This window comes from Poecilia formosa, unplaced genomic scaffold (genome assembly GCF_000485575.1).
Source record: "Poecilia formosa unplaced genomic scaffold, Poecilia_formosa-5.1.2 Scaffold64, whole genome shotgun sequence".
In the NCBI taxonomy this organism is placed as follows: domain Eukaryota; kingdom Metazoa; phylum Chordata; class Actinopteri; order Cyprinodontiformes; family Poeciliidae; genus Poecilia; species Poecilia formosa.
This window is the reverse complement of record NW_006800003.1, coordinates 560519-584792: the sequence shown is the minus strand read 5'-3', so window position 1 is coordinate 584792 and position 24274 is coordinate 560519. Positions and strand designations below refer to the sequence as shown.

The 24274-nt window shown below is 40.9% G+C and overlaps 1 protein-coding gene across 3 annotated transcripts; it reads right to left on the bottom strand.

The window, feature by feature from the left end:
• Positions 1-14: 14 nt before the first annotated feature.
• spata13 (spermatogenesis associated 13) lies at positions 15-23951 on the bottom strand. Of its 3 annotated transcripts, none has more exons than XM_007554513.2 (13): positions 23470-23951; positions 11930-13462; positions 7815-8264; positions 4959-5103; positions 4632-4768; positions 4273-4452; positions 3670-3849; positions 2464-2643; positions 2139-2371; positions 1380-1509; positions 906-1281; positions 741-815; positions 15-657 (listed from the first exon to the last, which is right to left on the bottom strand). In XM_007554513.2, exons 1-13 carry the CDS (start codon positions 23476-23478, stop codon positions 479-481), a joined length of 3807 nt encoding a protein of 1268 aa, XP_007554575.1. In that variant the 5' UTR covers positions 23479-23951; the 3' UTR covers positions 15-478. The 3 variants fall into 3 exon arrangements, with proteins under 3 accessions (XP_007554575.1, XP_016528187.1, XP_007554576.1); XM_016672701.1 differs by lacking the exon at positions 23470-23951 and adding an exon at positions 17876-17988; XM_007554514.2 differs by lacking the exons at positions 11930-13462; positions 23470-23951 and adding an exon at positions 9614-9951.
• Between the last annotated feature and the right edge of the window lie 323 nt (positions 23952-24274).

Genomic DNA, 24274 nt, shown 5'->3' with positions numbered 1-24274 from the left:
CCATTCACATCAGGTGTGTTTGTACATCAGTTTTATTTACAATATTACACAGTTATATGAACGTGAGGAGTTCATTTATCCTCCTGTGCTCGACAAATAAAAAGAAAAAAGAAAAAAACATGTCCCAGCCCTTGTGCAACAAACTAAAACCTTGTTTCTGGAAATAAAAGCAGACAAAATGTCGTTGTCATTAATTTAAAGTATATATCTGTGAGCTGGAATTATTAAAACAACAGGATGGGTGTTTTTTGTTTTGTTTTGGAAAAAGCAGCATTTTTAACAAAAAAACAAAAACAAAACAAAAATATGAGGACAGACAGAGTTTTAATACTTTTATGATGCCTCTTTAAATTTTAGGCACTCAGCAATAAAAACAAACACATTAGGAAAAACAGGCACTAAAACAACACTTGACACAAATTAGAAAAAAAAAAATAGTGTTCGTTGAGTTCTTGGGACGGTTTAGCGGAAGAGAGCCTCATTTCCTGAAGAAGGCGCTGCGAGTGATGCTGTACAGCAGGTGGTAAGGCTTTCGTCTGGGGGGCTCGGCCAGAGAAAACACCTGCTGCTGAGGCACGCTGGTGGGAATGGTGATGTGGCGCTGCTGGAGGGGGGGCAGGTTTTGGTGTGGCGGGACAGAGTCGGCATAGCCGACGGCTAAAAGAGGAAAACATTTAAATAAAAACATTAAAACAAATTGTTTTTGAAGTTTGACAGCTTGTAGAAACAATTTTCCTTACTTTTGATCTTTCCATGTTTTGGTCTTCTGGCATTAGCGATAGCCTGTTTTCTTTGCTCGTCGCTGATGTCTATTCCTGCACACAAAACACACCTTCAGATCCAAACATCCGCTGCGTCGCCGTGACGCAGAAGCGACATTTCGCCGCCTGCGCCGAATAACTCACCCATCTCCTGGTCCTCCTTCACCCTCTGTCTCTCCTTGGCAAAGGCCTCCAGCCACCTCTGCTTGTCCTCCACCTTCCTGCAGCACAGCATGCACATGAACTCCAGGGTGGAGGCGTTCCGCAGCCGCAGGGCGTTTTTCAGGGTCAGGCCCAGGTCCGGGTCCCGCCCGTCGGCGACGTCCACCACTTCGATCTCGTCCATATCCAGACGTCCCCGGTAGTGCAGTAGGTCTCTGCGCAGGACGTCCTTTTTGCAGTAGACAAGCTGGTGGTCGAACAGGAAGAAGCTGCGCTGCTGCGGCTTCCCCTGCCGGACGGCGCGGGTCAGCTCGCCGGAGTGGATCAGGTCCGAGCTGCGCTCCAGCACGTCAGGGCCCTGCAGCGAGTCAAAGCGTTTGCACCACAGCCGGACGTATTGCTTACACAAAGTTGAGAGGATATAACTGAAATGACATCTGAAGTGGTCAGTCTGACCTCCCAGTGCAGAATGGCGACCTGCCAGTGAGCGATGGTGTCGATGCTCTCCAGCCGCCGCTTCCTCTCGTTGATTAAACTGGCCACCTTCTTCATAGCCTCGTACGCTTCACTGACACCGGCATGGTCCCTGCAATGACCGGAGGAGTAAACTCAAAAACAGGTGGTGAGGTAGGGAAACAGCTTCTCTTTGTAAACTACGTGCTACAGTAAAGTAGGCGACCTTCACTCCAAAAACAGAAAATCTTACTGAGGATTTTTGTGTAGCTTCTAGTGCCAATATCTAAGTACACTTGAAATAAGACAAAAATGAATCACAACAATCTTTTCAGCAAGTTATAGGAACTTATTTTAAGTCAATACTTAATGTTGATAAAAAGTAGAAGTTCCGCTAGCAGATTTTGGGAAAAATGCCATTATACACGAAAAGATCTGCAAGTGGAACTACTACATTTAATCAATATTAATTATTGACTTAAAACAAGTTCCTAAATCTTGCTAAAAAGTTACTTTGTCTTATCTCAAGTGTATTAAGATGTTTGCACCAAAAACGAGGTAAGATTTATTTTTGAAGTGTTTTTCTTCATCTTGGTGTGACTTCATAGAGACAATGCAAAAGCATTCATACCGCTTAACCTTTTTTTTTTTTTTTATTTCAAAGCCCTGCTTTTCTAATGTCAAGAATTGACCTTCAGTTGTTTCCTGGCTGAATCTGATGAGCTGAAGTTTTGCATACTATCGAATTTCCATATATGCTACCTGTGGTCTTTGGGTGTGTACTTGAGCAGCTCCCCCAGCTGCAGCGGGTATTTACAGATCTTCTGGACAGGTGTGAGCAAGAAACCAGCGATGGAGATGTCGATCATCTGCTGGAGGAGGCGGCAGGCCTCGAAGAAATGCTTATATTTGCCCATCTTCATGAGACGCTGCAGCTCAGCGCAGGCAGCAGGATGAGTGTTGCAGTACTCAGAGTAGATCGAAAAGCCCTCGCCCTTCAGAGAAGCAGAGAAGCAGTCCAGGATGACTAAAAGTGATTCTGTGACATGATCTACCGAGATGTGCTTCTCACATGCATGGTCACAACCTGCATGAGGAAGCAGGAGCCGATTTCACTGAGATGCGGTTCTTCCTTATTGTACTTCTTCTCCAGTTCCCTGACGAACTGCCTCTGGAATCTGTAGATGTCTTCTATGTTGCTGAAAATCGTCTTCAGCTGCAGCTCTGTGAACATGCTGGAGTTTTTCCGGCACTGACGGATGTAACCCTGAAACACAAAAACCAACCCCGTATTTAAACTGACAGAGCGCCTTAAAAATGTTTTAGTTCTGACCAACAGGGGGTGCTAGAAAAGTACCCCATGCTTTTACTGAAGAGGATTTACTTTCATAGGTTGCAGCAACCAAAGATGATGCTGTTAAGAAAGTATGTCTACTCTAGATGTTTTTTGTTTTTATGTTACACTTAAAGACTTTAGATAATCACACAGATTCAATCTGAGTTAATACAAAATGCATTTCTTAAAACGATTATATCTAAAAAAATATCCAAACCGAGCTCATCCTATGTGAAAAGTAAATGCCTATTTACAGTCATCCCACAAAATATAAATCAGTCCGGACTTTGACTAAGCCAAGACAAAATCTTCATTTAGCTTATTTTTTCGAGTTGCTAAGAGGACTTGTTAGTGGGCTTCAGATCATTCTCCTGCTGCATAAGCTAAAGCTGAAGATCACAAAACTGACTGATGTTCTTTTTCTGAAAGGATGCCGTCTTAACAACACATCTAACAAAACTTTCAAAATGTTTCCACTTTTGTCTCATCAATCCACAAAATATTGTCCCAAAAGCCATAAAAAGATCAAGATGTTTTTTTTTAGGAAAACATGAGATGACGTTAGTGTTCATTTTTAACAGGAAGTGGTTTTCACTGTGGATCTCCCCCATTGATGCCGTTTCTGCTCAGTCTGCGACCTCCTGGATGAGTTGTTGATGCTCTCTTGGACTAATTCCGGTAACAATCATGAGAAAGTTGACCATTGCAGCATCTTTTACCCTGTATTGCATTGTGGCTCTCACTGTGGTTCACTGATGTCCCAAAGTCGTAGAAATAACTTTGAAAACCTTGTCAGACAGACGGCAGTGATATCTGCTCTTCAAGGCATTTTCTAGATCTTTTTAACCTACTTCGTGTTGTCAGACCAGTATTCCAAACACCGGTCACTCACAGGTGGTCATCATTTGAAAAATGCACTTGTGTTATTAAAATCTTAATGATTAAAAACCAAAATACCTCACAGATGTCTTTTAAGTGTTTGATGTAGATGCGTTCAGTGTTCATGATTTCCTGAACCACGTTGGTTCTCATCTGCTCCTTGTGCTGAGTGCTGGGTTTATCCCTGGGGGCCGGATCTTCCTGGTCCGCCACGCTCTCCACACTCTCAGTGCTCGAGTCCTCCTGGTTCACACGGACCTGAAACGCATCCAATGCAAACGCAACTAAACCTCCTGAGAACCAGAATCAAATAAATCTATTTGAGAGCAAACTTAAGTCAGGATTAGACCTAAAAACAGAAATTATCTCTCACTCATATTTGTCTCCACAGGTTTTGAACAATGAAAAGGGGAACAGTGACTACTTTATTATGGCAACAACATTGATTCAGGAACAAGACACTGCGCAGCAGACGACTGCCGGCCAATCACAACTTCGCCATGGTTACCACAGCCTCACTAATTAAGACCGAGCTGTCAGTCACTTCCCATCGCCACAGAAACCAGCTGGACCCTCTTATGTTCCGGTCCTTCAGCTGTTTGTTTGGGCCTAAGCCGGGCTGAGAGTCTTTTTTTCTCTGCAAACATGTCAAAGGGAGCAGGGGTCAGAAAGTCCACTTACCCTCACAAAGCTGGACGGGAACCAGGCCTCCCTGTCGCCTCCTCTGCCCCACCACCAGTCCTTGTGGGAGGCGTCCAGGAGGCGGATCACATCGCCGGCCTTGAAGGCCAGCTCCTGCTCCTCCATGGTCACATGATCCCAGAGAGCCTCGGCGTACACGGCATAGCCCGAGATTATCCACTGCACAGGACACGGGCAGACAGGAGCGTACAATTACACGGAGGCTGAGCCTGTGTCCGACATGTAAGATTACTTCTAGACATGTGGACGGTGCGGAGGCCAAACATCTTAGAAACGTGTCCAAAGACTGGAAACGAGACAAGCAGAAATTTGTGGGTTTTTTATTTTTTTTGCGTCACCTCGTTGAGCACGGAGAGCTCCACCCCGGGCTGGAGGTAGGGCGTTCCATCAGCGAGCTCTTCGAAGCTGCTCTCCTCCTCCTCCTCCTCCTCGCTCACGCTGTCATCCAGCGTCGCCGAACACTCAGACACACCAGCTGCAACGCGGATCCAGAGATAATGAGACCACGTGTGGAAAACAAGCAACCTATCTATCTCTATCAGCTTTTCTCCTCCAACATACTTGCTGACATTCCTCAGCACCAGATTTTTGCTTTTTTTTTTTTCTTTTTCCCCCCACAGAGTAACTTTTTGTTAAGTCTTCTCAAAAACAAGCCCGGTTCTCACCGCTGAGCACTCGGTGGAGTCTGCGCCGCCCCACTCGGTCCAATCCGATCGGGGTGCTCTGGGAGAGAGCGCTGGGTCGGAATCTGGCAGACACTCCTCTGTAGGGGGGCACCTTGTGGGAGGGGATTGGTGGTCGCGACAAAGGCTGCAGTAATAACAAGAGGAAAAGTCCAGGGATTTAGGAAGAGCTCACTTTCTCTGGCTTTCACCAGCTACTCCCATAACTCATCATCACACACACACACGCACACGCACACACACACACCCCCACACACACACACACACACACACATAACACAGCCTGTGTTAGCATTCCTATACAGAGTCAGGCTGCTCACTTTGGGCTTCTTGTGTATATTCTACAGTAATTCTGTGGCTCCTTTAATACTGGGCATGCTGTGAAAAAGTATTTGCTTCTTAAAGAACTGAACTGATAGCTGCAAAGAAGAGTGACCATATGAAACACTGAATATTACTCATATTTGGTTACTGTATAAATGCTTGATGGGATTTGCTTTCTGAAAACTGCATTTAAGGTTGTTTTCATCTGATGGTCCGGTATACTGGGTTGGTTTGGGAACCAAAACTGCAACATTTGTTACATTTTCAGCTGGTGCAGTTCTCTTTCACACTTCCCTTTGAAAAATCTGCTCTCCCTCTCACCTGTGGTGGCGCTGCACTAAGACCTGCTTAAGGAAACAAGGTGAAAACCTCTAAAGAAGACTGAATGCAGTCGCTATTTTGGTCCGCATCAGAGTTTGATTACGCATTAACACCTCCCTAAACGAACCGGAGTTTCTAGACAAACAAGCCATGGTTTGATTAAAGCAGACTAAACAGGAATGCACACCAAAGCAGACTAAACAGGAATGCACACCAAAGCAGACTGAGCAGGAATTTTGTTGTCTTGAACTACAAAATTCATTCGACGTGAAGCATTTAAGGGAGGCAAATACTTTTTGACGTCATTCTATTAAAGTTTATCAGAGCAAAAGATATGTAGAATGCTGATTTTACTGTTAATTACGTCAATTCATTTGGTTTTATTTACATTTCTTGAGTTGAGCAAGAACTACGTCTGAGTGCAGAGTTTCACAACCACATGGAGTTGATGAAACGATCAGGTCCTGCTTTGCATTATCTCAGTCGTCTCTAGACCTCGTGTCTCTTAGAGGATGAAATGCAAAAGTAACATGGTATCCCCGTTTTAAATGACATTGGTTCGGTTTCACACAGCATACTTTGCTGCTTTCTTTCATACAGTGGATCTGAATAGTGTTTATCACTTTCACAAAAATAGCTCCCTACGGTTAAAATAACTTTCCTATCTCTCTCCCTGGTAGATAACATGTTAAAATAGGATAGAAAGTGTTCAGGGTTATTTTCTCCCAGTTTCTGGGTGTTCTCCTTCGTTCTGTCCTCTGCTTACATCAACAACTTTACATCTTATAGCATGATTGTTGATTCTGTTGTCATTTTGATGATAATGTCTTGTATTTTTCTGCTTTTTTTTCTATTCAACAACTCTAAATCTTCGGGAATTATGTGATTTGGTTGAAGAAATGCTCCTTTATTTAACAACGGTTTTCTACAAGCACCAGAAAGATATTCTATGAAAGTGAACGAGTCATTTTTATTGACAATAATAATTGAGAGTGTCGGACTACAAATATCCAGGCCTCTGGCTTGATGAAAAGCTAAACTTTGAAAACGGAGTTGATTCTTTGTTAACGTAGCTGACAGAAACAGGATTTTGCTTTAAAAATATTTCAAACTTTCCACTGTTTACAGGGAAAAGATTCATCTCAGGAATTTTCCACCATGTTTTTGACTAGTTGCACTTTTGGTAGAGCAGCATCCTCCACTCACAAACCCCTTGATTCTCATCACTGCAAAACTTTAAGAATAATCTGTAATCAAATAAACCACTGTGTTCCATATTTTAAAAACTGAACTTTCTGTAACACGAGAAGCTTTGTATTATTTACATACAAAGCCATCCTGCAAAAGCTATCTCTCCGTTTATCAGACCTACTTTCCTCAATGTTAGTAATAATGGCTCACTTTACAAGTTCCAAAAACATTCACTGAGCAGGGACGTTCTGCTTTTTGTTATCACGCTCCTCACACTTGTTTTTCTGTGTCAGCTTCAAGGTGTTATGTTATGATCTTTAGTTGTTATCCTTATGGTTTTGTGCTTCATGTGTCTAATTTGCTGCATTTCATTGTTTTGTATTGTATCTCAGTGTAATGCTTGCATGCTTATGAGTGAAAAATACATTTGCAGCAGTGTAAGCCACACCCTTCTGGACAGATATATTTTTATGAGATGTACTACATCTCAAGGTTTTTGGTTCCAACATGCTCAATGCAACCTGGAACTTAAAGAAGCATCATGCAGGATTTAAAGAGATCAAGTCACAAAGCTGCTGATTAGAACAAAAAGATTACAATCAGCCTCAGCCCGCACTCTTTGCGATTCAGGAGAAAACTATCATTGATGTAAAAAATGTAAACAGTGCAAAAGAACATTACTAAATCCAGTGTGTATGGTCTGTTTTGGGCTGCTGTGAAAACATGGCCTCCCTGGAAGAGGGGAGTCTGAATGAGTTCTTGCTTTGTCTAAAGGTTTTAATCGCTGTAAAGTAGCCAATAGAAATAAAATATATATAAATGTTATATTGTATCTAAAAAACACGCCTTCAAAATGAAGCCCAATGCCGCTTAATGCACTGTATTTTATATTGGCAACTAGATCAGAGCATGATTTAATCATTTTAATCTTTTGGACAGATAGCTTAATCCCAAATGTGCAACAAGAAAACCATTTGCTGGGGACAAGCTGTGAAAGCTTACAGAAGGAAGGCGATCCTCCTTTAGCTCAGTATCTGCAGCGAACAGATCCACGGCCCCGATCACCGAGACGGGCCGATGTCTCTGAACCTCCCCGTTAAGGCTACAGTTGTCAGGGTGGCTGACGTTCCCACTGGAGCTGCAATTTTCCTGCAGCTGTGCATCCGATGTCCTTTCCTCGTAGTTTGTCTCTGCTACTTCCTCGGGGATGCAATGCTTCCTGGAAACGAGCTGGGCGTAGTCGGAGATCGGCCGAGGTCTGGGCCGCCCGCTCCTCTGTCTGGGCTTGACAGAGGCGGTTTCTGTGGAAGCTGCAGCTCCGTCTGTGGGAGGTATGGGGGATACGGGTGTGCTAGAGAGGCATGCTGTGGGGTCAGGAGGTGGGCTGCTGCCCGCTGGGGGCACTTTCTCTGTTTGGAGAATTGACTCTTGTTCTTGAAAGTGGGATTTCACCTGAAAAGAAAAAAAAAACAATCTTAAAACAAAACGAGGATCAAGAAGCAGCATCTCTCCTTCTCGATAATCTTTTAATTGGGCTTTACCAAATCACAATTTAGTTTCAGTAAAAATATGATAACTTTAAATAAAAGCATAACTCTAACTCTTACATAACAGTTTTTAGGCTAAGGACAATTTCTGAACAAGTTTACAACACAATTTTCGTTTTGTTTCTCATCGTGAAAATGCAGCTTAATGATCAGTTTCAGTTTATTAATCTTTTCACTTTTTATCAACTATCCCACACACACAATGTCTTCTGTGTTACATTACATCTGTCACGACTGAATTACATTTTCAAACAAACACATACCCAGCCTTCATGCTGATTTTACAAGGAGAAATCAGATGAGCTTATCATCTTAGATTCAGATACTAAGACCATTATTATGAAGATTTGAAGGAAGTTGTGTCTGTGCCAAGCAGATAAATGCTGAAAAGCCTCAAGTTAAAAAAAAATAAATAAAAGGATTATGATCCTGTTAGTAGTATTATTATTATTATTAGCAGACCTTGAGGTGCAATGCTGGAAGTTGACAAAACATGAAATGCTGGTAACGACTTAAAGAGACAAACTAAACCACAAAAAGACCAAACCATACAAACTGAAGCCTTAGCTAAGGACAAATAAAAGGAAACTTATGTTTCCTTCTGCATTACTAAAGGGAGAAACATTTTCAAACATCCTCTAAAAATACAGCTAGATTTAAAATGTAGTGCCAGTTTAATTTCATTGCCTTCTGCTTTTGTTTGTGGCTGCATTTGACAATCAAACATCTTCTAATAGCACCAGAACTGGTCAATTTAATTTAAAACTGTATTAACCATCAACATATTTCCACAAAACTGTTTCATCCCAACTGTGTTAAAGCTCTATTATGTAACTTCATGACAAGGAGGGAATTAAAATGTCTGAGAAAGAGCACCGGACTGCAAAACACAGAATGTGATCATTAACAAGAACTCCTCCAACAATATATTGACCAGTCGTACTTTGAATTTGGACAGATTTGAATGAAACTACCTGGAAACCTGGAACATTAGTTAATCAGAAACATGAAGCTGCTAAGGTAAAACAAATCAATTACAAACTTTACTGGATCTCAAAGCAGAACAAAGATTTAATTCAATGACCTTTATAACGTCTATAACATTTTTAAGGTGAATTATTTGCTTATCAGAAACATCTTAAGCTCCTTTTAAGCTTAAAATAAAAATTTCTGCTAATATACTCCTTTAACGCTCATCATGTGAGATTTCTCAGCAGGTAAAACGACAACGCTTCCAGTAAAACTGAACCTCACCTCTGGCTTTTCCCGGTCTGGGTCTGGACCTCGGCATATACACTGGAATGGCACACATAGCACCAGCACCATTGCCGAACTGGGAAACCGGTGCTCCTCAAGGCCAAATCCCTAAATTCCTTCCAGAAGCCCCTTGATGACTAAAGAACACGGATGTGGCTTTCCAACCCATCGTTAAAGACAAAATCCCGACCTCAGAGCATTATTCTGCTAAACTCCTGCATTTATCGGCCTGCTTACTTGGGGGAGCTGTCAGCTGTCAAAGGCCTCGCGTTCATGTCGTTGTACTTTGATCTGGAGCAACAGCTAACGGAAAGGCTGTGCTCAGTCACAGCCTCCAAACCCTCCCACTGAAACAGAACCACAAAGAGATTTTTTTTTTTTTGCGCAACGGCCACTAATCATAAACAAAGCCTAATCATTAACTCCCCCTGCTCCCTCACAGCGCCTGGCAGCACCAAGGGTCCAACGTCAGCATGTGACTCTGCTGCAGGAATCAAACAAGTCTGACAGGAACAGTCCATGTTGTGCCCTCGCTCTTATTTATCTGACATCAATAAGGACTTTGGACTTTTCCCTTTTTAAGTGTACGTGCAGTAAACCCAGAAGTATTACTTCACCATGAGAGTATATCAAAGATCACTTCACACTTAGATGAGTGAGATTTCTTTACTTAAGATAAGGGTCACAGCCGTTCTGATGAGAAAGGTCATTAATGATCAGAATATACTATAGTGTCAAACAAAAGCAGATTTTAGTGATTTTCTCTTCTTTGAAATGTAAGAAAGAGTGTTTGTTTACATTTAATTGATTATAAGCAGAATAACAAATCCATTTAGATTTAATGCAAAATATACATTATTTTAGCTATGGGGTTAAACAAACATAAATGGGTTATGACAATGTGTCAAAAACAACTTTCCTTTCTGTATTATATGACGTATGTGTATTTTTTTTACTATTATTAAATGTAAAAGGGCAGGTTTTCATAGAGTACCTCTGGAAAGTATACACAGAATTTTTAATTTCATATAATTTGGGACAAGGCTGTAACAAAATGTGAAAAAAGTAAGAAGCTGTGAATACTCTCCGGATGCACTGTAAATCTAAATATTTCTTCAGAAGCTAAGAAACATAACATTTTTAACAGAGTGGATTAGGTTTTGAAGTGCACTCCTTCACCGCTTCAAAAATCAGTCGGAGACCTGACTGGATTACACAGTCTGGAATGAAAATATGTATAATGAATGGGATGATCTGGGACGAGATCTTGCAATACTAAAATGAGAAAATATTTAATATTGAGGCAGTGGAAGTTCTTGCATAAATGCCTCCTTAGGAGAGTCTCCTTTTACCCCTCCCCACACAAAACCAAGAAATACACACACTCCACTCTCTAAAAAAAAAAAAAATTCTTACTAATTTTGTAGATGTAATTTCCTCTTTGAACCATGTTTTTCAGGACGGAATAGTCCTACAAAACAATAACTTCAATACATTTCTAAAACAAGCATATTTTATTATACAAATAGGCTCAGATCTATACATGAATCATCATTTAACTTTACTTTCCAATCTTCTTGCATACCTGGCTGGATATCTGACCACTCTTCATAGCACAACTGATAGAACTGCTTAATTTTCTGCTATGAACCCAGCTTTAAAGAATATGAAATACATTTTCAATACAGATGAGAAGTTAAATGTTAGCATAATTTGTCCATTTTGCAAAGTCAGCTTAAATCTGTCTTAGAGATCAACGTCCAGGAGGAACGCCCAGCTCTGTCCACCCCCTAAAAATATACGCTGTGATGAAGGAAGATTTAAAAGAAAATTCACTGCTGAAGCTCATCGTAACCTCCTGTGGAGTTACATAAAGATTGACTAAGAGGACGTCATATTAGAAAGTAGCATCTGCTCCAGATGTGCCACTTTGAAGATAAATTGAAGTGCCATCTACCTCCTCTCATTTGGTGGAACAAACATTGAATCATTTGTGTGGGAGCCTTTTGAATTTTTTGGCTTAGTTTCTCCTCCTATATCTTGCTGAACTGATTCTGATTGTAGTGTAACATTAGGATCACTGTACTGTAAGATAAAAGCTTAAAATCAATATATTTTTTTTTCTTTTGGAGCTGGAAGTTTTGCTGTAACCCCACCAGGAGTGAAAAACTCAGTCAACAAAAAAATTCTTATCATAAAGACAAGTTTTCTGGAGCCAGGGAGAGATAAAGGTGGACAGAAAGAGCCATGAAGTTAAAATGATTTCATATCACATTCATCATCCAGGGTGATTTATAAGTTTGCAGATCTTACCTCATTTGGTATCGAGGCAAAGTCAGGCTGTTGTTGCGATGCCTCTCTCTCGCTGAGTGGGGGTGAAACACATTCGACCATCTGTTTAGCATTACTGGTAGTTGAAGCAGGCAGCAGCTCATGCTGAGCAGCGATATCAGCTGAAATCTGCTCTGGTGAATCTCTGGGCCCTGAGGAAAGTGGGTCGGCGACACCCCGATGCGACTGCAGGTCTGCGCTGTCTTCAGGCTGGGCGTGAATGAGGGGAGTGCATCTGACAGAGCTGACCTGAGCAGTGACGGCTACGGGCCGGCGCTGTCGCTCGCTGCTCTGAAGGCAAGGCAAACGGCGAGAGTAGTCATCGTGGAGACGGCTCAAAGGGGACATTGGAGATGGAGACGTGGGACTTGGGGACGGACTTTGCTTTCGTCGGCCAGTTAGGTCAGTCATGCTGCCGATTAGCTTGATCATTGGCCCCTTGTTCTTTGTTGGGCTCCTCCTGCCTCGGAGGTCCACTGAGGAAGTGCTGGCGGTCCTTTGAATGCTTGGGGTCCCGTTTGACAATGTGATCCTCTGAGGGTCTTCCTGTGGGGATGGAGGACCTGGACAATGGTTTTTACGTCTAAATATATGCAGGTTCTCTGCACTTTTACTGAGTCTGCTCAGAACATTCACATTAATGTTTTCCTTCTGGGTCTCTGTCTCGACATCCACCTTTAATGAAGGATTTGGTATTTGCGTGCTGCTTGTAGTGTCATTTTTGTCACTTCTTCCATTGTTTGTATCAAGTAACGTGATTCTTCCTGCCCCGTATGCTTTCCTTATGCTTCTGGAAAACCGGGAATTGCGTGTGAGACCACTTTCAGCTTCCTCATCATCATAGTCCTCAATATCTGAGCCGTAATGTTGAACCATTGCGGATTTTTGGTCAGCTAAACTTCCATTTGATACAAAATTTCCTTCTGCAGTTGTTAAATGATGAGCAGCGTCAGCTGGCTCACGTTCTGAGCTGCTCCCAGCTGATCCATTTGGCATTTCCACATCTGCTAATGGTACATTCTGTCCGAGGCTGCTTGTTGCTGCCCCTTTACTCTGAATTCCTTGCAGTACAGACGATCGTAGCTTCTTGAAGGAGTCCACCACCACCAGCCCTGAAAGCCCGGTCCACGGCTGGGGGCCGCCGATGCTGTCATTGTTTGGACAGTCGGCAGTAGGACTGCTAGGAGGGATGACACCCTTCCTGGAGTTTGAAAACAGCCTCATAATTCTTGAATTATGAGGCCTTCCTTCAGCTTGACATATCACAGGGTTGGACCAGGCAGAGGGATTGATGCCGTTTATCCTGCTCTCGTCGGAGATCGGAGCAGCACCCACCGGCTGTACCTGGGCACCACACCCAGACAGCAGGTAGGGGACAGAGCTCCTGTCAACGACGACCTGCGATGGATAAACGTCACCCAGAGGTCGGCTCCGGATCAGGGGATTGGGGTTTGGGCGGTGCAGACACTGGAGAGGGTCTTCACTTCGGGACAAGACCTTGTCCTCCTGTTCTGCCTACAAAACAAACAAAAGTTACCAACTGAGGGACACTGGAAAATGAAAAAACACCAATAGTATTTTCTCGCCAACTAAAGCACATCAGAAAAACTTGTTTAGCATAAACTGATCCTTAGACTTGGACATTTCATACCCAAAGAGCTTGATAGATTCTGTTGATCAAGGCAAAATTTACCCATAGTCTAGATGTAGTACATTATCATACTCAGAATATTACACTTTAGAATGTCTTTATATAAATGAACCAAGAGCTGCATTGGACTCATTTTGAAGGAAAGAACATTATTTGGAGCACTTTCTTCTGTAACTCTTCTTCTGTAAGGTTCAAGTGGTGAATCTTTTTTAAATGCCAAACAACTGTTAACAGCCAGTCTTTGGGGTAAAAAAAGAAACATTTTTAAGGATCTAATCTCTGAAGTCTCTTTTACTGCCCAACTTTAGACTCCCTTTGCCTAAAATTCTATGTAACAGTGTTTCCCTTCGTTGATTAGGGCACACTGACATGGTCCGAGTGGAAGTGTGAGGCCAGCTGCAAGGAAAGGTGTTCCTCGCAGCAGAGCAATGAAAAAAAAGGAAGAAAGCCTTCATCAAACAACAAAGCTGAACCCAACTGTGTTAACGAGGTCTCCCGGAAATGAGAAAATACTGCAAAGGAAATGTTAGTGGTGACATATTATTCCGGCAATTATTCCATTTCTACAAGTCTTTTGCAATATTGACCTGGTGCATACAGACGGCACTACAGCAGAAAGTGTGAGCAGTCCTGCTAACACCTTTATTTGTTTACCATCATACACTCTGCATTACATCCCAAGTTCTTTATTTTTGAGTAAATTTCTGCCTTTTCTTCCCTGTTCACAGTTCTCCTTTGAAATCACGGTTCGGTCATTAAATATCCTAGTTAGGCCTTCAATACTTTTAGAGAGAGAGAGAGCTCAGTCTACCCCCAGTGTGTAGTGTGACATGTCTTACTTATTATGTTTATTGTTAGCTTATTTGTTTTAGACTTGCTTTATTTTATTTATTTAAATGTAGACTAATAAATATTAATGTGACATTTCCCCCAATAATCTTTGTTTGCTGTTGGATTCATTTTTCCTCTCCATGAACGTACTTTTTGACTGATGCAGTTTATAGTTAGAAAAATATGGCAAACCTAAAACACTAAACATAATTTCTTCTCCATTAAACAGTACAAATGCTAAAAACTCCATGGCATGGTTTCAGGCAGGCTTTCAGATAAAATACACATTTACTGATAAGTAATTATCCATGTTTGATATTGCAGTCATCTAAAGTGTGTGACAAGTGTTACGACTGAAACAGCCACATGCAATAAAAAAATATGACTGAAATAACGTCACCCTAACTGCAGCATAAAACTTCGTCTAGAATCTTTCTCGTTTGTCACGGATGAGTAGACATGAGGAGAACAGAGAGACAGAGGGGTGAGTGTCCCACAGTGTGGACAGGCTCCAGAAGTGAAAGCCATTTTACTAAGAACACAACATGGATTTGTCCTTGGTGCTGCATTTCAATGTCCCAGGAGAGCAGAGGCCCAGGCTGGGGGGTTGTACAGCTTTACATGCGTCTGATTCAGGGCAGTGGCTAATGCTGCTGAGGCTTTGAAGTGCAGCGTGACTAAGCAATGAAAACTGCTAATCCATTGTGATTAATGCAATAAATTGCCCTTTTTTTTGCTCCAGATTTCACAGAAGATTAGGTAAAGGTGAAGGGAAAGGTTGAATGGTTCGCAAAATTAAATTTTCAAATAGGTTTTCATACATTTCTTCACTTTTCGTGTCAACACCATGGTTTGTGTTTCCTACATGGTGTTCAACTATTTAAAGCTTTTTCTAATGAAATAGCAGGATGTGATTCTAGTGAGAGATTAATGAACATAATGGAATAATATCACAATCTGTTCCAGCGATTCCATTCTTTTACTTTAACATCCCACCACCATCTACAACGATATATTGACTAATTTAAAAATAAAAACAAATGCTTACAGTATCAATAAATAAACATTTACAAAAACAAATTATTTTGACCCCAGGAATTAAGACACCATACTATAATTTCTCCAATAATTAATTTGTTTCATATCATGAGTAAAAGACAAGAGAATAAAACTCAAGGAATAAAAAGATTGTTGGACTGACTACAGGGGAACAATTAATCCCACAATGCACTGCATTAACCCAAGGTTGGTAAGAGATTGTTAGTGGGAAAAAACACATCATCAAGACCAGACCTACTAAGACAAGGCCATCCGTTACCAGACTGCACTCAGCGAGAGAAAATATCCTGCAACTTTTAGATGAAGCCCTTCTCCAACAATGTAAATCAAGTGAATGGCTTGTCACCAGGCCTCTGCAGACCTGAATGGCGTGCTGTCAAGGTACTTCAGATATTTGGTTCAGGTGTGTTGGGAGCGGCTGCTCTGAACACTTTTTGACAAAAATGCAAAGTGAAAAGAGGTGCACACTGTACATTACTCTGAGAACAGTATCATGCTGCAGATCGCTGTAAGAATCTGTAAAACACTTGAATACTAGGTATAATTTTCAATCTCCTTTACAATCAAGCACTACTTTGTTCAGGTCTAATAAAGTACTTTGGTTTATGTAAAAACGTTTAAGGGGAATGAATACTTCTACATGCACATACAGTTTCCATTTTTATGAAAGTGGTAAATAGCCCTACTTTTGAATGTTGCCCGTTTCTTAGTGTGATGTGTTTATAACCACATCACACTAGAAAGCATTTATCAATGCCTCCAATTGTTACTGGTTTACTTTCTAATATACTTAAATTCTAGGACATCTGTGTTAATTATACCAGCATAGTATGAGTAAAACTTTAGAACCTGCTCTTCTAAAATAGAAGCGCTGAGCTGGCTGTACGAGGAAATGCTTAAGAAGTTCGTAGCAAACATTTCATTCACTAGTCCACCGACCAATACTGAGGAATGCAGACACTTAACAAACCAGCTAAACAAAGGATTAATGAAACCCAAGTAGCTCATTTACCGTAAGACTATTTTTAACTTTTAATTACCACGGCTCTTACATCCTTTATGAGTTATGCCAATAATATGCTTTCCACAGTTTAGATCTAATATAATTTTACTGCTAATCATCATTTCAACACAACTGCTTGGTGGATCATGACTGATGGTGGGTCCTCAGGGGCGACTGTGGCTCTGTATAGTCGTCGTCTTGTGATCAAAAGGTTGGAGGTTTGATTTCAGCTCCCTCCTGTCACATGGCAATGCATTTTACCCCAAGTTGACTGCAGGGTATAAAGGTGTGTGCCCTTTTAAAAAGTGCAAACGCTTAATTAGCAGTTCTGTCCCTATTGGCTCCAGCAGTGTGTTGTGATCCCACTATGAAACAAACTCTTTACATGGTCAGAGTAAAAAAGTGTCTTCATGAGGGAATGGAGATCACCCCCAACACCCAAAATAAGAAGCTCCAGAGCAAGAATGGGTGCTTAGCTGCTTCTTACAAAACATTTAAGAATAAGTCTGATTCATCTTTTAAATTATTTGATTAGGACAGTGCACATTGATTAGCACAACAGCTAAATTTCATCCTTTGTTAGAATCAAGAGAAGCAGCTCAGAGACATGCCATTACATCACGTAAATGTTTTAGGGACGTAATGAAATGGCTCTTTGTTGGGTCTCTGACTGGGGAACATCCAAACCTTTCTTAATTGTTTATTTTAATGGATGAGCTAAGAACCGTCTCTAGTAAAAACTCTAGTTTAGCACAGATGGGTCTCTGCAGGGATCTAGAATTAGCCAGCACCTTGTGACAGCACAGACACTGTGAATGAGTGTAATGCCTCCTTCTGTACATGAGCTAATAGCTCAGTTATACGCATTCAAAAGAGTCAAGTAGCATGTAACTGAGCTGTCTTTGCCTTGCATCTAAAGAAAGTTAATCTGAGATGTTAGGAATGTTTCTCTCCTAGAAGAGATACGTTGAAATGCATCTTGAGCAACAAACTATGAAAATTTATCAGCATAACCCAGGTCTGAAATTTTAAAGATACTGAAACAGAAGAGAGTTGTTTATTGTAGAAAGGATCTTTAAAATGGCGTTCGTGTAAACAACCAAACTCTGTCAGATTTGGAGGAAAGTACCCGATTTAATCTTTTCCGTGTGTCGTTTCATAGTTGCATTCCTCTGCATGTTTAGCAGCAGATGAGCTTTCTCAATCAACCTTTCTGTGGAATCTGCTGTCACTTCAACCAAGTTGCCCCCATCACACTGAACACTTATGTAAACACAGAGCCACCGCTGCCAAGCACTGCTGCTGACAGACACTGAACACCCTCCAACCAACAATGTACTGCTTTCAAAACTATGCTGAATTGTCTCCTTGTGCTCTCACTCACCCACTCCGCCTGCAAAGGAATCATGCTGAGTTGCAACTGGAAAAATAGAGGATCAATACGTCCATCTGGCTCCCAAGCTGAAAGATAGTGGGAAGATAGGGAAAGAATGCCCACAGCTTGAGTAGCATGTTTTTGTTTTGAGAACTCAGCCGTTCTACCACATGCTCCGTCCTGCAGGGCCTGTGATGCGTTTTTTTTCCTGCGGCAGGCGCCAACTGTCACACGCCAGCTGGCATCCACTAATTCTTGGCAGCGTTGCTTAGAGGAATGAAGGTGAGACAGGTGGTCACCTTTTAATAATAAAAGAAAAACAAGATGGTTTTCTATCAAACTCGTCCTGCAAGTTGTCTGATTTTGTTACTTTCATGTAGGGCTGAAACAATTAATCGGATTAATCATAATGAATCAATTATAGAAGTAATTGTCAACTAACTTAGCAATAAATGAATTGTTAACCGGAGTAAACAAACGCAAAAAGATGCCTGTTGTTGAAAGAAAAACATATTCAGAGCAGTAATTAAGACAAAACTGAACATGTATATACAGATACATTTTGTATCAGTTTTTTTTATTTATTTTTTTTATCTTTCTTAGTCTGTAAATATGTCCTACTCATAACTCTTCTAGAGGCACCATAGTTTTAGCTTCACCTTATTCAAGAACCTTTTGCTATTTAATTATTAGTCAGTAAATCAAACAAAAAAAAAATGCCAACAGATTATCTTGACAGTATATTTTATATAATTTTATAAATACATTTTTAAAAAATACAAATAAACAAATAATTAACTTTAAAATAAGAAAATAAACATTTTATTGCCCAAAATGCAATAAAGTATTCCTTTAGTGAAAGTTTGATCATTTGTAGCAAAAGATGATTCTGGAGCTAAAAATACTTCTAACATCAACATGTGGGAAGCTCAGCCCTTTCTTCCTGTATCAACATCAGTACAGTGCAAGTCTGACCTGTTAACTATTTTTTGGATTAACAGATTAATAATTGAAGAGAAATTATAGAGGATTAATGGGTAGAACATATTTATAGACAAAGATATTTTTTTTATTGAACATGCAAAATGTATACATTTTTGAACAGTTCTGGCCTAATTACCATTCTGAGTGTGTTGTTCTTTCAGCAAATGGCCTTTTTTGAGTTTGCATTACTAAAGTTAATTATTTGATTACTTAATTAGTTGATGATTATTTCAGTTATCAATTAATCACAATTAATCCGATTAATCCTTTCAGCCCCACACCTGGCATTAATGGCAAAAAGAAAGTCATTGTTGAAAGAAAGTCATGAGATACATTGTTTACAGAAGCTCTGCTCAGGTGACACTAAAATGAACCTTTCTGGCCTGCAAGCAAAAACGTTGTCTGAAGCAAAACTAAAAGTCTACATAACTCAGGAAGCACCATCGCAGTAGAGAAACATGGTGCTGGCAGCATCATGCTGCAGGAAATGTTTCTGCTACAGGGAAACAAAAGCTCAGAAGCTGGAGATTGGGGTGAAGGATCTCCTTCCAGTGCAACAGGGACTCTGAACATATAGTCAGAGCTACAGAGGAAGTAAGTTTTAATTCAAGTACACATGAATTAAAACGGTCCCCTCCAAGCCCGAACCTAAACACTTTTCAGATTCTTTAAAATGATGCAATTCATCCAATCTGACTAAGAAAAATGGGCAAATAATAAAACACGTTGAAACTTGTGGTTGCTCATGGGTATGAATACTTTTGCAAGGCACTGTTCTCATGTAAGCCAACGTCTACATTACTTTCCAGCAATGCTAACAAGCTTCTCTTGGCTTCTCCTCCCTAATCTGCCGATGGGAGCGGTACGCTGCAGGCCCGGGTCCAGAGTTAATTAAGAGCTCAGGGAGGATCCCCCCACCCCTCTACCACCACCACATCTCTCCTCACATACAAACACCCACACGGCAGGAACCAGCTGGAGCCACCCTGAGATTAGACTCTCAGAGAAGAGGAAGCACACATACACAGAAATGTAAACATACACACAGAAGCCGAAAAGCTAAAACTGCATTCCAAAAAAAAAAAAAAAAAAAAAAAGATAAGCAATTACTCAGAGCATCTCCTTGCGTCGTGCAGTGCTGCCCACACCCATGAAGCTGTGGGAGGAAAGCATTTAGAAGGACTCTCCTCCCTTCCTGTTTGACCAGAGGATCCAGGCAGGCAGTTATGTAAGGAATCGTAAATGCGTAACGTGAAGTGACCCTGTTAAAACAAAGTTCAGCTCTGCAGAGGTATGTCTCGCTTCAGGAGCGACTCAAACTCATTAAGTCAAAATTAACTGAGCTACAGATTTAGAGAGAGAGAGAAAAAAATACACCAGACACTAAGCATTAAGGGACACTTAGGACTTTTCATTGCCGTCTTAGCTCTCAGACAGACACAACCACCCCTGGAGCACCAGCATTTTCTGGTCAGATGTCAGCATTCCTGTCTCCATTTATGTTTGTCATAATGAATCAAAGCGGTGAGGAAGACAGTCGCCTCAGCAGACTGGATGATTAGCTAATCACTGTGCGCAAACAGGAGTTGGTGTGAGTTAAGATGCTTTTACAGTATGCTGAGTAGAAAGAAATAAATGCTTTATTTCATCTTCCAAGCGCATGAGTTCACATTTTCGGATTGCTCAAGTATCCTGGTGGATTAGGCAACACTGTATTGCTCTGAGTGCTGATGTGAATCCACATTAAAATCTTTTTTAGCGTTCATGCTTGGAAATCAACCTTTAAGCCCGCCTCTGGTTGGAATGAGATGTGTCAGCGAGTAGAAATCGACCGTGTAAGCGTGCAGTGTACACAGCTGGGAGTGTGTCTATCCTCATCCTTCTCTATTCCACTGAATCTCATTAGAGAAGCTTTACCAGTATGTGTGCAGGACTTGTTTGATCGACACGATGGTGTAATCAGGTGAATCACTTAGTTATTTAGTGCAACCCAAGGATTTTGAATGAGCTAAAAGGGCTTGACTGCAGGGGGCCACTTGGCCTATGTGCTTTCTACGCGATAAAATACTAATAAAAGAAGGAGATAAAGGCTACAAGATAACCCATTTGGTTTCTGATTTTCATTTTGGGGAAAAACATGTAGGCGGACTTGCATATTTTTACTACAATCTACAGAAACGCGATCCTAAAATATGTTCCGTCTGGATCAATCAACATCAATTTGCCACAAATAACAGTGTCATATTTGTGCATGACCCAGTTTCTGAGTTTTGATCTGGCAAACCCCCGTAGCTCAGGAAACACCACGCCTCTTCTTCTATAGCGTGGGAAGTACAGGTGGAGGCCAAGCCAGGGAGTGCCTCCACTCTCACTTAGGGAGCCAAACACTTCACCTGATCCGCAGAGGACTGTCACAGAGACAGACAAGCAGAAATCCAAAACCACACAATGTACAGGGTTTGGAGAGGAGAACACCCCACCAAGCCTTGTTATCACTGGCCACCTGACAGTTGCTCCACGAAAGCGTTTCACACAGAATGTTTCTGATGAGGAAGCAACAGAAAGACTGATTGACGTTTCATTTTTGATTAGTTATTGCTAAATTACAATTAGAGAAATCAGCCCACACTAAAATTATATTGTAGTTGTTAAGTCTTGTATTAAAACTCATGGCATAGGGACTTTGACCTTTGATTTTACTGGTATAAAGGGTTTATTGATAGTTCATAGGAACCAAGCTGATCTCAGTTTATCTAAAGGAACTTTTCATATCCTCCAGTAAGAACTCCTGGCTCAAATATTAAGTGCTTTTAAGTGCCCCATGAGTCAAACTCGAAGAAAACAGAAGTGACTGATCCTTTGTAGCGGTCACTCCCATTTTATGAAACAACTTTACTGAATTGGAAAGTCTGAAAGAGCCACTGAAAATACTCCCTTTTTATTGACATTTGATTCTAGTAGAGTTCTACACCTTAACACGTGTTTGCCCATTTAAATTTGACTTTTATTTTGAGTTTTTATATCATTTTGCTGAATTTTACTAGGCGAGGGATGGTTTTTAGTGTCAAGCTAAACCAAAGGTTTTGAGTTGATGTGGTTTAAAGACCACAAAAACAATGTTTGATAACATTCATAAGGTTCAAAGTCCTTTTAAGAAAAGTTCCAGAAAGAACTGTAGTGCATGGCTCCCTCTCCGACGTCTTGCTGAACACTACATGTCAGCTGGCCTAAAGAAGGCTACTACGCTTTCCCTCATCTATAAGGAAGGTGAATTTAGTTTTCTGGTTGCAAAAAGCACGGTAGCACAAGGGAAACTAAAGTAGCGCCATCCATGTCTCTTGATAGGGCAACACCAGCCCAAAATGGTAATTTGCAAACTAGTTTATCTGTTAAAAACATTGTATGCTAATATTAGCTGTTGTTCTATAAAGAGTATATTGACAAAAAAGGTAACGAAGTGTCAGAAATTAGACAATTTTCAAGTTGCTTCACCTTGATTTTTGGCTAGTTGAACCAAAAAAAACCCTCAAGTTTAATTTTATTTATTATTATTATTATTATTGAATGCATTATACTTAGTGTTACCAGTTTGTGTTGAAAGCAAGAGTTTTCGGTGTGGACATCGTTACTGTTTCATAGTGACTACTCCATCAGAAGGCCTGGAAATATATCTGAATGTTGCTCCAACATCCTTTGACATTATTTTTCGAAATGGAATCGGAATCAGCAAAAATCTTTGTTGGCAGGTCAAAGCAATTTTTGCCATTGAATTTTAATTGCTGCAACTAAAAAGAATAATATTTTGCACAATAAGCCCCTGCACTTTAAACCACTATACGTAGCATGCTTTTATTCACTAATTTCTCCCGAGTTTTTGTAAGAAGTTAAAATGAAATAACAATAAGTCACATATGTACAATAACTGTATTGTAACTAACAGTTATGTTATAATATTTCAGAAGAAGAAGGAATTTATTTTTTATGTTAATGTCTAAAAGGTTAACTGGAGATGGATTTACAATTTCCACTTTAATCTTGTGTTTCTTTTCTTAAAAAAGGAGTTTTGGGGGAGAAAACTATGCTGAGTTTTTTGATAGAAGTTTCAGGTTTTAATGTATGCATTAAAACCTGGGCATGCATAAAAATGTGTGTGTTTTTTTTTTTATCTAACTCATCAACACTTTGCAATACAAAAAAACGACAACAGTTAACTTACTGATCAACTTTTCAATGAATTATAAACTTAAAGTCCTGGAAGCATGAGTGTGAATTACACTGAAAAGTTTCCTCAAGCTCATAAAAATTCAGAGCCTAAGTGCTTTTTTTTCACATGTGAATTAATTTACAGACTTGAACGGTTGAGTTCTTTGAATTAGCAGGCCCTCAGCCCCCTCTCTCCTTTGCTCACTAACTAACTCCCAGCACACCCTGGCATCTCCCACATCACTATAACAACCACCCCTGTAATGCACCACAATAACCCCCACAGGTCCCATTTCAGGCAAAGAGGGTGAAATCACTGCAGCCGAGGGGTGAAACAATGCAGATATTTTCAATTAAAGTGTTTCAGCCGTAACGCTGTTGAAAAGTCTTGGTGAATAGAAACAATAAAAACATACCCTGCTCATAGTCGCTGATGTCCTCCACCTTTCTTCTTCTTCTCACATAAGACAGAGCAGCGGTTTTGCTATTTATCCATACCGAAGCAGACTGTATCTCCTAGCGGGTTGGTTCCTGGCTTCTGCCAGGCTCATGTCGGGCACAGAAAAAGCCCAACAAGCGCTCTCCCTCTTCTTCTCCCCTCTCTTCAGTCACCCTGCAGCATACCGAAGACAAACGGCTCCTTGACTTCTTGAGCTAGCAGTTGGAGCTAACTAACTCATAAACTTCTTCAGAGTTGCGTAAGCGACGCAGTTTCTAATTTCACTTTCGCGAACCGGTAAAACTCGTTCGAAACAAAGTAAAACAGTGATGGGCACTGATAAGAATCATGCGGCGTGTTAAAGCTAGACGTTACTGAGATGCAGCTCGTTATTTCAATGGGGAGTCCAGCTCCAGTGAGTCTTTAGAGGATTTGAGCTCGAGAGCATCCTCAGTGCACTTGTTGCTGTGTTTGCAGGGGGCGGGGCGTTGAGAGGTTACGATGGAGGTTACTGGTTGACCACAGTGCGACCGTCCAACTGACAGCCAATAGTAAATCAGACAGCCACGCCCACTTCGAAACGCAATGCTACGCCTTGCTTTTGGAAGACCAAAAGTGCCACAAATCAAGAAATTCAAAAATTATATATATATATATATATATATATATATATATATATATATATATATATATATATATACCAGGCCTCTGGTAGAGGACCCGAGCTCAGAGGATGAAAGAGACCACCCGCGGAGGGTGAGAAGGGAATTTTATATATATAC

What these genes read in the sequence shown, in the direction of transcription:
- spata13 (XM_016672701.1), bottom strand. Translation starts at nt 17,899, where the DNA reads ATGATTCCTTTGCAGGCGGAGTGG. An exon ending in AGCTCTCCGTGCTCAACGAG is followed by an intron (nt 4,453 to 4,631) that starts GTGACGCAAAAA and finishes TGTCCTGTGCAG; the next exon opens with TGGATAATCTCGGGCTATGC. An exon ending in ACTTAAAAGACATCTGTGAG is followed by an intron (nt 2,644 to 3,669) that starts GTATTTTGGTTT and finishes TTTGTGTTTCAG; the next exon opens with GGTTACATCCGTCAGTGCCG.